General features: G+C 40.0%; 2 protein-coding genes across 2 annotated transcripts; both read left to right on the plus strand.

Moving 5' to 3' along the window:
- Positions 1–2,104: 2,104 nt before the first annotated feature.
- Positions 2,105–3,148, plus strand: LOC138819225 (trace amine-associated receptor 4). Its single transcript, XM_070010569.1, has one exon. The coding sequence runs from the start codon at positions 2,105–2,107 to the stop codon at positions 3,146–3,148; it is 1,044 nt and encodes a 347-aa protein (XP_069866670.1).
- A 5,964-nt stretch (positions 3,149–9,112) lies between these two features.
- Positions 9,113–10,126, plus strand: Taar5 (trace amine associated receptor 5). The gene has a single exon (XM_070010447.1). It carries the CDS (start codon positions 9,113–9,115, stop codon positions 10,124–10,126), a length of 1,014 nt encoding a protein of 337 aa, XP_069866548.1.
- The last annotated feature ends 2,981 nt before the right edge of the window (positions 10,127–13,107 follow it).

The following is a 13,107-nucleotide window of genomic DNA, read 5'->3' on the forward strand; positions in this document are numbered from 1 at the left end:
CACACACACACACACACACACACACACACACACACACACACACACACACACACACACACACCACTTCACTCTACAACCCAAGCAGTTAAATTATATCATTATATCAATCCTTTGAGGAATTAGGCTTTCAAATAGGAATTTAAACTTCAATAGCTACCCAATAAAGTATTTTCAGAGTGTCCCATTTTTGTTTAGGAGAGCACAATTTCTAACAATGCATAGTGGCAAAAGCTTAAACAATCTGTGGAAACGTGGTTATCTTTAAAAATATTTTAGAGGACTAGAAAAAAATTAACGTATTATCTAAATCACAAAAGTAAAAAAGATGATGACTTTACAGTTGATTTATTAAATAGATAATTAGGTGTTTAAGGTTTCATTCTTCCAGTCTCTTAGAGCATAGGAAGTGATAACTAACCAAGTAAACTGTACTTACATATTCTGATTGAGAGTCCGCTTCATAAAGAAGCTGCATAAATCTTTATCTTTACAGTTTACTTCCCTATGGCTTAGTTTCTCAAGTTCAACTTCATTGCATAATATTTGGTGATATACTTAAAAATTAATAAAGATACCAATCTGAGAAATTATTATATCCAAAGCAAATAAAATAGGCTATGATATTAAGATTTCAAAGAACAGACTGGCATAAATAGTGGCTGAGATATTGTAGCACACAATGGAAATATTGATTTCAGGGATGCTTTGTATTTTCATTATTATCTTTTTTAGGTCAGTCTGGTGAGAATGTGTTTGTGAGTTCATTTCCCCAATAGGTCAGTGAGTTTTATTTTAGTCTTGGACCAACATCCATCTCTGTGTCCTGGCCCTAGAGCTCACAAATGCTTGCCATTGGCCATTAGAATCACACAAACAGATTTAACACTAGAAAACCAAATCTAACCCATGTCACACTATGAATCAGTGGCATTATTTTGCTATTACAAAGGTGACAGCATGAAGTATACAAAAGAATAGATTAAACAATCAGTGAGCACTTCTATATGTCAAATCTGTAATAATGTTAAAACTTGAAATTGGTGGCCAAGGGTTCTCAATTTATTGCATTTAAATTCATGAATGCAACTGCTAAATGAAAGGAGACAACTCATGAAAGCCAGAGAATCCATTATTTGAGTTATTATCCTGTTTTGGACATTACTCGTGCATAATCTTATAATTATTAGCATGTCTTCACTTTGCCATAACATTGCTCTAAATTATAAAAACTATCACTTTCACATTGGAAAGAAAATGCTTTATTAATCAACGATATACAGGAGTCATATGTGCAATTTCTCACAGAGAAGCCTGCCACAATCTTCAATTACTATTTAAGTTCAGCATTAAATATTAGTTCTACAGCTCTGTCATTCCTAAGGGGGCTTGTATTTAAAAAATTAGTTAAGAGAGACAATAAAGAATCCCAGGGCCATATATGGATAAGGAATCTACAATCTGGACTCCAGATTAGTATATCCAGAACAAGCATCCACCTGTGCTACTTGGATGTTGATTGACTGAATATCTTTGAAGTTTTCTTTAGACCCTCTTGCTCAAATGTGCTGGGATGAACAGATTTGATCTTTAGTGAGAGCTTGTGAGAAATACAGTTTGTCAGACACTGTTACCCCTGTCTCTCCTCCCCAATCAAGAATCTGTGTTTTCAAAAGAACCCTAGGTGATCCTTATGACCATGGTGTGGTCAGTGTGGAGTTCAACCTTGCATTGCCAATGCATTTTAGCTGGACTTCTGTGGGCAATTGCTCTGAAATTTCATATATATATACACACACACACACACACACACACACACACACACACACACATATACTTTTTTATTGTAAAGTTACTGTACAGATCGGTTACAGTTTCATGAATAAGGTAATGGGTCCATTGCCTATCGAGCATTGTTACCCACTCCTTTGTTTTTCCCCAACCATCTCTTCCCTCTCCACCTCCCCAACTCCTCCCTTCTCCCAATTTGTAAAGTTTGTTCTCCACATAGTGTCGTGGGCTCTGCAATTTTTTTAAACATCGTTTTTGTTCTTTCACAGAAAGGGAAGAAACACAGCACTTCTGAAAAAGACATAGGACAAACACGATGAATTCACCTGACTTTTGGAATCCCCCCGAAGCACAATTTTGCTTTGCCTTGGTCAACAGTTCATGTCTCCGCAAGGAGAGGCCCATGCCCGTTGTCTGTGCCATGTATGTCATCATGATCTGTGCAATAGTCATGACTATGCTGGGCAATCTGGTTGTGATCATTTCCATTGCCTACTTCAAGCAGCTCCACTCACCCACCAACTTTCTGATCCTCTCTATGGCCACCACGGATTTCCTGCTGAGCTGCGTGGTCATGCCTTTCAGTATGATCAGGTCCATTGAGTCCTGCTGGTACTTTGGAGATCTCTTTTGCAAAGTCCACAGCTGCTGTGACATCATGCTCTGCACCACCTCCATTTTCCACCTCTGCTTCATCTCAGTTGACCGCTACTATGCAGTCTGCGACCCTTTGCACTATGTCACGAGGATGACCATCCCTGTGATAGTATTCTTCCTCTTGATCAGTTGGTCCATTCCCATCTTCTTTGCCTTTGGCTTGGTATTCTCAGAATTAAACATTATTGGTGCAGAAGATTTTGTCACAGCCATTGACTGCACTGGCTTGTGTGTACTGATATTTAACAAACTCTGGGGAGTATTGGCTTCCTTCATAGCTTTCTTTCTCCCTGGGACAGTGATGGTCGGGATTTACATACATATTTTCACAGTAGCCAGGAAGCATGCTAAACAAATTGGTGCAGGTCCTAAGATGAAACAAGTTGGCTCAGAAAGCAACATGAAGGCAACATCTAAGAAAGAAAGCAAGGCCACCAAGACTTTAAGCATAGTGATGGGAGTGTTTGTGTTGTGTTGGATGCCTTTTTTTATCCTGACTATCACAGACCCTTTCATTAACTTTTCAACCCCTGAAGATTTGTATAATGTCTTCCTCTGGCTGGGCTATTTTAATTCTACTTTCAATCCCATTATATATGGCATGTTCTATCCATGGTTTCGCAAGGCATTGTGGATGTTAGTGACAGGGAAGATATTCCGCCCAGACTCTTCTACCTTCAGCCTGTTTCCTTCACATCCTTAGGGAAGGCTCCATGTTTGCTACCATTGTTCTTCCAAACAGGAAATCTTGGATGTTGTTTTTTTTTTTCTCTTTAAAATATAAGCATAGCATGATTTAATGAGCAAATTCCATTCCAGATAACACAACAGGTACCTCCAAAATGAGTATAAATTGAGTTTTCCTGCTACCAAAGTAGTTTATTCCTGAGCTTCTAGGACTGGTATCTCCAATAAATATTAAGCTCTTTTTTTAAAAAGATTGATGTTTCTGGATGCTGAATCTTACTCCATTAGCTTAAATTAGTCAGGACATTTCTCTCTTGACCTCTTGAGGTCAGAGAAGACACAATTCAGTTTCCACAATCATTGGCAGCCAAGGAAGACATCTAAGTTTATCTGAATCACTCGAGATTATTCTTGACTTTCATGGCAGTGAGAGAGAACTTGAGCATATGGAAAGACTGTAATGGAGCATGCGGGTGACAGGGAGAGAAGATAGCAGGTAGCTGTAGTAATGTCAACCTTTTCTGGTTCTGACTCAAACCTGTTTTTAGAAAGAAAGTATGTACACCACATTTTCTCTATCCATTCATCTACTGAGGGGCATGTGGGTTGGTTCCATTGAAAGGTTAAAGTTTGAGGCAGTGACCACTTGTTGCTTGTTTCTGTCTAGCAAAGCAACATGTGGTGGTAATCAAAACACCTGGTTGATTGTGTGCCTATATAAGACCTGCAAATCCTTAGCTTGGGGCTCTCCTCCTAGGCTCTGCTGTGTCGGAGTGTAGGACGAGGCCCGAGCTGCAGCCTGTTTAGATAAAACAGCTGTAGAGTCTGACTCTCGGTGGTCTTCTTGCGGGGGGGGGGAGGGGGTCCTGCTACCTTGGCGTAACACCATATCTTAGCTATGGTAAATAATGCTGCAATAAACATAGTTGTGCTGGTAGCTTTAGTATGGTCTTGTTTGTGATCATTTGGGTAAATGCCCAAAAGTGGGATTGCTGGGTCATAGGGGAGCTCTATGTGAAGTATTTTGAGGAACCTCCATACTGCTTTCTAAAGTGGTTGAACAAGTTTACACTCCCATCAACAATGCAGCAAAGTTCCCTTCTGTCTAAAACCCCTCCAGCATCTGTTGTTAGTAGAGTTCTTGATTTTAGCCATTCTAACTGGGGTGAGGTGGTATCTCCATGTTGTTTTGATTTGCATTTCTTTTATGGCTAGGGAGGTTGAGCATTTCTTCATGTGCCAATGGCTAGGGAGGTTGAGCATTTCTTCATGTGTCTATTGGCCATCCTTCTTTCCTCTTCAGAGAAGTTTCTCTGTAAGTCTTTAGCCCACTTATTTATTGGGCAGTTGTGTGGTATTATATATACACAATGGAATTCTATGCTCCCATCAGATGGAATGACATTGTCCCATTTGTTAGGAAATGGAACTTGGAAAAAATTACATTAAGTGAAATAAGCCAGCCCCAAAGAAACATAGGTCCCATGGTTTTCTTTATTTGCCATAACTAGTATATGTCTGAGACAAGCGGAAAAGTTCAGATAAGTTGATGTTAGATGAAATGAACCCCAAGATAAGAACTCAAATGGTTTTCCTTTCTTGCTATTGTTTCTAATATATTTATAAGGTGATTTTTCTTTTGCTTTGTATGTCCCTTCCCCACAGTATAACCCCTGTTTTCATTGTATTTGATGTTGGTATAATTTGTGGAGGGGAAAGGAAAAAACAAATTTTTATTAGGGATACAGGTGGACCCATTGCAACAATGAGATGTACAAGACATTATGTCAAAAAATGAACTTTACAACTTTGTGGGGGGGGCAAGGAGAGGAGATGGGAGGGCAGGGATGGGAAGGGAAACAAAGGAGGAGGCAACAATGCTTGATAAAGAATGTACTCATTACCTTGCTCATGTAATTGTAACCCCTCTATATGATATTTTCACAATAAAAATTAATAAAAAGAGAAAAAGAATGAAAGTAAAGTATGTGGATAGTTGGTAAATAAGTTGCTGTTAAATAAGAGTAATGAAAAACAGTTTAGGAAATTGTTTTTCTTTTTCTCAGCACACCTTGGATATGATACATACACACCAGTTTACATACAGGGGATGTTTCTATGTTGTGTGTTTTTGTGCATGGTGTGGTATGTGTACTCACTTGTGTGTGTGCACATACAAATTGTTCACCAAGACTGGACTTCATAAAACTAAGGTCAGCTGAGTGCTGGTAGCTCACACCTGTAATCCAAGCTACTCAGGAACCTAGATATAAGGATCTCAGTTCAAAGCAGAGAGTCAGTGAGACTCTTATCTCCAATTAACTGTCAGGAAATAGGAGGTGGAGCGCGGCCGGCCCTGCGGGGGCGTTGTCCACCTGCGCCATCTGTTCGCGCCGCGGTCTGCGGGGAGCTGAGGGCGAACACGCCCTCGTGACCTCCTAAGTGCTTAGATGACCATTTTAGCTTCCAGAGATCAAGATTTGTAATTTAGCAATTTGAACGTAGTATTTTCAGGTACTTAGAAGATTCACTATACTACTATTAGTGTTACTTAGTAGTGTTTGAAATAAAAATTGTGCATTGAGATGCTAGTCAGTTCTTTTTTGTTTGCATTCTTCTATGGAAGATTTCAATTCTTCTTTGCACCTAAAGCTCAAAGAAGAGACCAAGTGATTCTTTAAAACAAAGAATAAAAGGGCTGAGCAACTTCAACAAGCTTCATTGTTCATTTCATATATGCACATAAAGTATTTTTGCCTATATTCACTTTCCTTCATCTCTTCTGTTCATCCTTCATTCTCTTATTTGATCCTCAAAGTAATGCACAATCTGTAACCATGAGAAGGAATTGGACCTGAGGCCACTGGGTAGTATTTCTTGTATACCAGCATTTTCTTTCATTCACTAGGAGCAGAGTTAAATAGAAGAAAACAAAGGACTAAGTTGAAGGTTCTGCAGCAATAAAAATCACTTTACAACTTATAAGGATGCTTGTAAACAGTAGCTGAATGGTTTCTCAACACAGGTATTCATGCTTCTTTTAGATTAGTCTAAGGGGAAGTTATCTAGGCTGAGTATAGTACCCACTGCGGCAAGAGTAACTGTCATAGTACATTGGCTCTGTATCAAAAGCCACTCATCTAGGTATGGTGGTGCATGCCTGTAATCCCAGCACTTTGGAATCTGTACTAGCCTGGGCTACATCAAGAGACCCTCCCTCAAAAGCTGACCAACCATCAAGTCAACATGAAAACATAAAAGAGCCATTCAGGCTAGTAACATTTACTGAACACTTACTGTGTTCTCCATGCTGCTTAAAGTGCTTGTGGCTCAGAAATTAAAAGAAACAAACACTCAACCCTCAGACTCAAGGAGCTATGGCCTAATAAGAGAGACCACAGCTGGTCGATGACACTGAAACATAATAGGTGTTATGACAGAGGCAGATACAGGAAGTGCTGAGCGCATGGGGATTCATGAAGATGACCCACAGTTTAGGTCAAAGGAATGTGTCATTGGGTTCAGTACAGGCAGCAGAGTGTATATTAGAACTGAGATGACGTCAGGGGAAAGGAGCTTCAGAGGAAGGAATCATGAAACTGTTTTCCTGAAGCTAGTTTGAGGAACGTGTTGATTCAGCCACTTCTTCCCAATGAAGTGGGACTGCAAAACTGGAACTAGTAGAAAAGTCTATGGTGGAAGGCCAGCTATTCCCTTGCCATCCATGGGATGGTAAACCTGGGAGCATTGTTGCAGCAGAGCCTACAGTTAGGAAGATAAGCTGAGACGCTGTTGACCTCCCAACACCTGGAATGATGGCTGCAGCTCTGCTTCTGTCTTCCAAACTCACGCATGACCTGCTGCTGTTGGGACCATGTCCAGAAAGAGATTTGGAGAAAGAGGTTCCAGCAGAAATGGCATGATGTGTTACATGAAATGAAATGAGCAAAAGGAACAATAGTAGGTGATTTATGGTTGGCATAGAATCCACTTGTTCCCACAGTGAGAAGAAATAAAGCCGCAGGGATGCTGGGAATAGCCTAAGGGCATCTTAGGTGCTCTGTTAAGAACTTCTGTCTACTCAGAGAGTCAGAAACATTGAAACGGATAAAAGTTCCCAGTACCCAAGTTTAAATCTTTTCTCTGACATTTTGGTCCTAATAGACGGATGCAAGGGAAGAGATACAAACTAAATAACTCAGTGTACTTCAATGTGTCATTGATGACAGATTAAAAACTATACATATAGGCTTACACTGGCCTTTAAGGTAATGGACTTCACTCATTTAAAAGGAATCAGTCCACAAAAAGGATACTTTTGTGTATATCTACAAATGCAGGAATGGGAAAAAAGAATGCATAAACTCAGTGTCTTTAAATTTCATTTGTAATTAATTGGCAGAGCAAATAATTCCATGTTGAGATGGAGACTTAAGCAACAGAGACTTTCCAGGTAATGAAAACTAGGCCCCTTGGTACTCTCTGCTCATTTGGCCATTCTGCACAGTGGGGGAGGAGTTGCCACTGAGAATATAAAACCACTCACAGATTACACAGCTATCATCACAGATTTGCCCAGCTGTCGGGGACGCCCCTCCCTAAGTGCACCTGCTACAAGAAAGACTTCTTCCTCTGAAGGGATTGGTCCCTACCTGTGTAAGTAGATTGGAAACTAAGTTCAGCTTATGAGAACTTGCTTAATAGTTTACAGACTAGTGTTTGACAGATATTAAGCACTGAAATATTTTGTCATATCAGATAGTTCTCCCAGGATATAGAAACACTGTTTGGTATCATTAGAAAATGTGCAGCATACAAGCTAAAACAGTGGCATTTTCTATTCTTTTCATTAATTTGCTTGTTGGGTTCCTCTTTTGAGATACATTGATGTCATTAAAAACTTCCATCTCCCGAGTTTATTATCAATTGACTGAATGGTTAAAGGGAGGCTAGAACTTACTCTTTCCTCAAGCAGTGATTTTATTAACATGACTTACTCTGTCACTTGATTCAGACTCATACTTTAAAGATATTTTCTCAATAATTTTAAAATATATTGTTATTTTAGAGGTGATATACAGAGAGGTGACAGCTATGTAAGTCAGATCAGGAGTACATTTCTTTTTGAAACACGTCTGCCCTCGCTCTCTCCCAGTTTTTTGCCTCTTGTCCCCACCCACAAGTTGTATAGTTGTCTCCCACATAGTGTCTAGTAAGTATCACTGTTGCATTTGCTCACCTTTTGCCCCACCATTTCTGTGCCCCTTTATCCTCCCAAAGACGAATAGACTAACAGACAAGACAAAAGTAAAAACCAGCAGCAACAAAAATAAAATCTGCCCAGAGCAAATTACAACTACAATGCAATACCCATCAATAATTTTATACTTAATGACTTAATGGAATTTTTCTCTTTTTCTCTGTCTGTCTGTCTGTCTGTCTGTCCTTCCCTGTGTCAGTCCTAGGGCTTGAACTCAAGCCCTGATGCTGTCTCTGAGCTTTTGTGCTCAAGACTAGTGCTCTAACACTTGAGTCACAGTTCCACATCTGGCTTTTTGATGGTTAATTGGAGATAAACATCTCACAGACTTTCCTGCCTGGGCTGGCTTCAAACCTTGGGCCTCAGATTTCAGCCTCTTGAGTACCTAGTATTACAGAGGTGAACCACAATGCCTGGCTTTTAAGCATTTTCCTTGAGGAAACCTTTAACTTACAACCTCTTTCTTTAAGGATATTGCCTATAAAGGTTCCAAAATGGACTAGTTAGACAAACCAGGGCTAGCAGGAGTAACTTTGAATCCTATGCTGCATTTGATTTTTAGGGCACATGCGTTTCAATATGTAGGAACATTGTCTAATTAATTTCCTCTTCTTAATCTCACTTTCTGCTTGTCGAGCAGATCAAGAAAAGACAGTTGTTACCTGTGTTGGGGAAAGTGAAGCATTCCCAGGGAGAGAGAAGAAGGAGGAGAATCCATCAATGAGAGCTGTCCTCACGCAAGGTGCTGAAGAACACCAGACGGCGTTTTGCTACCAGGTGAATGGATCTTGCCCCAGGACGGTCCATCCTCTGGCCATCCGGTTGGTCATCTACCTGGCCTGTGCGGCAGGCATGCTAATCACCATCCTGGGGAATTTGTTTGTGGTGTTTGCAGTGTCTTACTTTAAAGTGCTTCACACTCCCACCAACTTCCTGCTGCTCTCCTTGGCCCTGGCTGACATGCTGTTGGGTCTGCTGGTGCTCCCCCTCAGTGCCATTCGCTCTGTGGAGAGCTGCTGGTTCTTTGGGGACCTTCTCTGCCGTCTGCATACCTACCTGGACACTCTCTTCTGCCTCACCTCCATCTTCCACCTCTGCTTCATCTCCATTGACCGCCACTGCGCTATCTGTGACCCCCTGCTCTATCCCTCTAAGTTCACGGTCAAGATGGCAGTCAGATACATCTTGATAGGATGGGGGGTGCCCGCAGCTTACACTGCCTTCTTCCTCTACACCGATGTGATAGAGAGAGGACTCCGCCAATGGCTGGAAGAGATGCCATGTGTGGGCAGTTGCCAGCTGCTTTTCAATAAATTTTGGGGCTGGCTGAACTTCCCTGCTTTCTTCATCCCCTGTCTTATCATGATCAGTTTGTATGTGAAGATCTTCATGGTGGCTACCAGGCAGGCTCAGCAGATCAGCACCTTGAGCAAAAGTTTGGCTGGGGCTGCCAAGCATGAGAGAAAAGCTGCCAAGACCCTGGGCATTGCTGTGGGCATCTACCTTTTGTGCTGGCTTCCCTTTACCATAGATACCATGGTGGACAGCATCCTGAACTTCATCACACCACCTCTGGTCTTTGACATCTTTATCTGGTTTGCTTACTTTAATTCAGCCTGCAACCCTATCATCTATGTCTTTTCCTACCGGTGGTTCAGGAAGGCACTGAAACTCACCCTGAGCTGGGAGATCTTCTCGCCAAGGACATCCACCATTGATCTGTACCAAGAATGACACCTACTATGGAAGCAGGCAAGGATTCAGAAGTACAGCCTTGCAGGAATGAGTGGTGAGTCAAGGGAATAATTTGTGAACAGCTCCAGTGTTGAAATGGAAACAGAAAAGATCCCTTTCATTCAGTGTTCTTACTGTAAGAACAGGACAGAATGAAGGTATCTAAACACTCACTGGATTAAACCAGAACACAGTGAAAGTATGTAAGCCCTAAGTCTCTATGTCCTTGAAACGAAGACATGGAGTTGTGTAAGGAATAGAGTCTCGAAGACTGCATTTCTGAGTTCTTGCCCTGACTCTACCACATGCAACATTTGATGAAAATTCAGTCATTTTGCATCAGCCTTCCCGCCTGCTTTAGTTTCTTCATTTAGAAAACCAGAGGTTTGTACTATTTCCTCCCAAGAGTAGTCTGACACTAAAATAAGACATCAGTTAGGTTTTGAATCCCTTGTTTGAATTATAGGACCACTTGATACTTCACAATCATAGTTAGATCCTTGGAATGCCTCTTTTTACAAAATATACATTTTAGAATTGTTGTCTACTTGAAGCCTAATTTGTAAATAGATTTATCAGCTCTATTTGTCTGTTTCTAGAATTCCTAAGTTAATGTACTATGATAATTTCTTTTTCTTTCAAACTTGAAAGTATGTGAAATGTGTCATTGTGATAATTGTCGATATTCTGGCATTTCAATATTTCCGCCTTTATATTTGTATTGAGCAACTTAAATCTTAGGATAAGAAATAGTTTATAAATAAGAACAAATATAGCAGAATAAAATCATCTCTCAGCAAAGGCACAACAGAGAGCTATCCTGATAAGAAGAAGTGATTTATTATTTCTAGATGAATCAATATTCAAGTCAAGAGCTAAAGAATCAGGTCTGGGTAATTTCATCAGATATGAGCCTTTCTTTTATTTTCCTCATATTTTCAGGCAAGTTATTTATTCCTGTGGGCTTCAGGTTTCTCATCTGTGAAATGGAGCTGATAATCATGCAGTCAATTGCCTAAGCACTTGGTTGTCTCGATCACAGAAGCTCGGAGAAGAATGACATTTACACTGGAATTGAAAGATCAATAGCTTCCCAACAGATGGAAAAAATAGGCAAATATAATTAAATCTGAAGACACAGTATAAAGAAATAACACCTACAATTAATAAAATAACTATTCTAGCCTCAGTGGAGAGTGCAGTAGATAGATGGCAAGTTTAAGACAAGCCTGAGTAACTTAGCAAGATTCTAAACAAATAAAAAAATAGAAATCAGGGCAGGGAAGGTGGCTCAGTGGTAGAGCTCTTGCCTTGCATGCATGAGGCCCTGGGTTTGATTCCTCAACACCACATAAGCAAAAAAAGCTGGAAGTGGCGCTGTGGCTCAAGTGGTAGAGCCCTAACTTTGAGCTGAAGAACTGACGAACAGTGCCCAGGCCCAGAGTTCAGGCCCCACGACTGACAAAAAAAAAAAAAAAAAAGGTGTGGTGGAAAATGGAGTTATGGCTCAAAGTAGTAGAGTGCTAGCCTTGAACAAAAGAGCTCAGGGACAGCTCCCGGGCCTTGAGTTCAAGCCCCATGACTGACAAAAATTGAGTGGTGATAGAGCACATATATAAGAGCCATTGACAGAAAAAATAAATGAATAACACTAAAGGATAAATTTAAGAGGAAAATGACTTACAAAAACCTTGGCAACTTTCTCCTCTCTTATTTTTCTCAGTTCACTGCCTTCTGACTGTAGAAACAATCCCTTTGAGAGAATTTGATAAGTCTTATTTTCTATGGTTAGATTTCATTTTCTAAATTACTTCATGTATAAATAAGTGCTTCAGGATAAATAAGTGCTTATTTCTCTAAGAATACTAAAGCTCTACCAGGCAAATCTCAGAACCCTTGACTTTCACATCCTTGAATCACTAAATCAAAGCCAGCACCCACCTCATCTTAGTTCACTTTCACTATTACTTAAGGACCGTAAGGGTAATTTCTACAAAATTAAAATCCTGAGATATCTTAACACAGTGTGACCTTCTTTGATTATTCCACTTGCAACCTTACATTTTTCTGACCAGTAGGTGGGGCTGTCTGCATGGTTTGTGAATCAACAGCAGGTTGCCTTGTTAATGCTTCTTTTTAGGGTGAAGCAGGAAAGTTGTCCCTAAGTGAAAAGATGGAGTCCTGAAATTAAACCAACCCATAAGATTAAGTTGCTGATGTTCAGCACAGCTACCCATCCATAGTAGACTCTACAGGAACAAGAAATAAACTTGTGTTAGGCCACAGACACATAATATGTAGTTATATGCATTTGAGGGGAGTTGAATACAGATTTTAACATACATTTGCAATATGACCATGTTAAGAATTGCCAAGAATCACTGACTTACAGGATAAACTTTAAATGTCTTATAGGTAGAACTTATTTAATTGTACCCCTTTGTGATATTCCTTTTTATTTTTCCCTAAATTCTCATTCCTGTTGAGAGAAATAAAATTGGGCTAAGAATTTGCATCAAGTTCAACCAACATAACAGAGTGCACGATTAGCTACAAGTTTTCATGTTAAGTTACTTTGCTTCTCTAATACACAGTTTGCTGACCTGGAAACTGGGTAGAATATGGTTTAATATGAGTCCTATATGCATTTTTACACATCAGTTGTAGAACAAATATCATTTAACTTTTATTATAGCTCATATATTTTCACTTATTGTTTATGTCATGACCTTGAGGGCTAGACTTACTTTTTTAAAAATTTTAATTTGTATATTTTTGTCAGCTGTGGGGCTTGAACTCAGAGCTTGGGTGCTGTCCCTGAACCTCTTTGTGCTCAAGGCTAGCACTGTACCACTTGAGCCACAGTACCACTTCTGACTTATTAATTATTAAACACTGATGCTAGAGCCAAGTTTTGTAGTTCATTTTAATCTTGTGTAGAGCCATCCTACAGACATATCATGAAGAAATGTTCAATACCT

Source organism: Dipodomys merriami, unplaced genomic scaffold, assembly GCF_024711535.1.
Source record: "Dipodomys merriami isolate MVZ:Mamm:240054 unplaced genomic scaffold, mDipMer1.0.p SCAF_8, whole genome shotgun sequence".
NCBI lineage: Eukaryota > Metazoa > Chordata > Mammalia > Rodentia > Heteromyidae > Dipodomys > Dipodomys merriami.

Coding starts and splice junctions, on each gene's coding strand:
- LOC138819225 (XM_070010569.1), top strand. CDS start 2,105: ATGAATTCACCTGACTTTTGGAATCCCCCCGAAGCACAATTTTGCTTT.
- Taar5 (XM_070010447.1), top strand. CDS start 9,113: ATGAGAGCTGTCCTCACGCAAGGTGCTGAAGAACACCAGACGGCGTTT.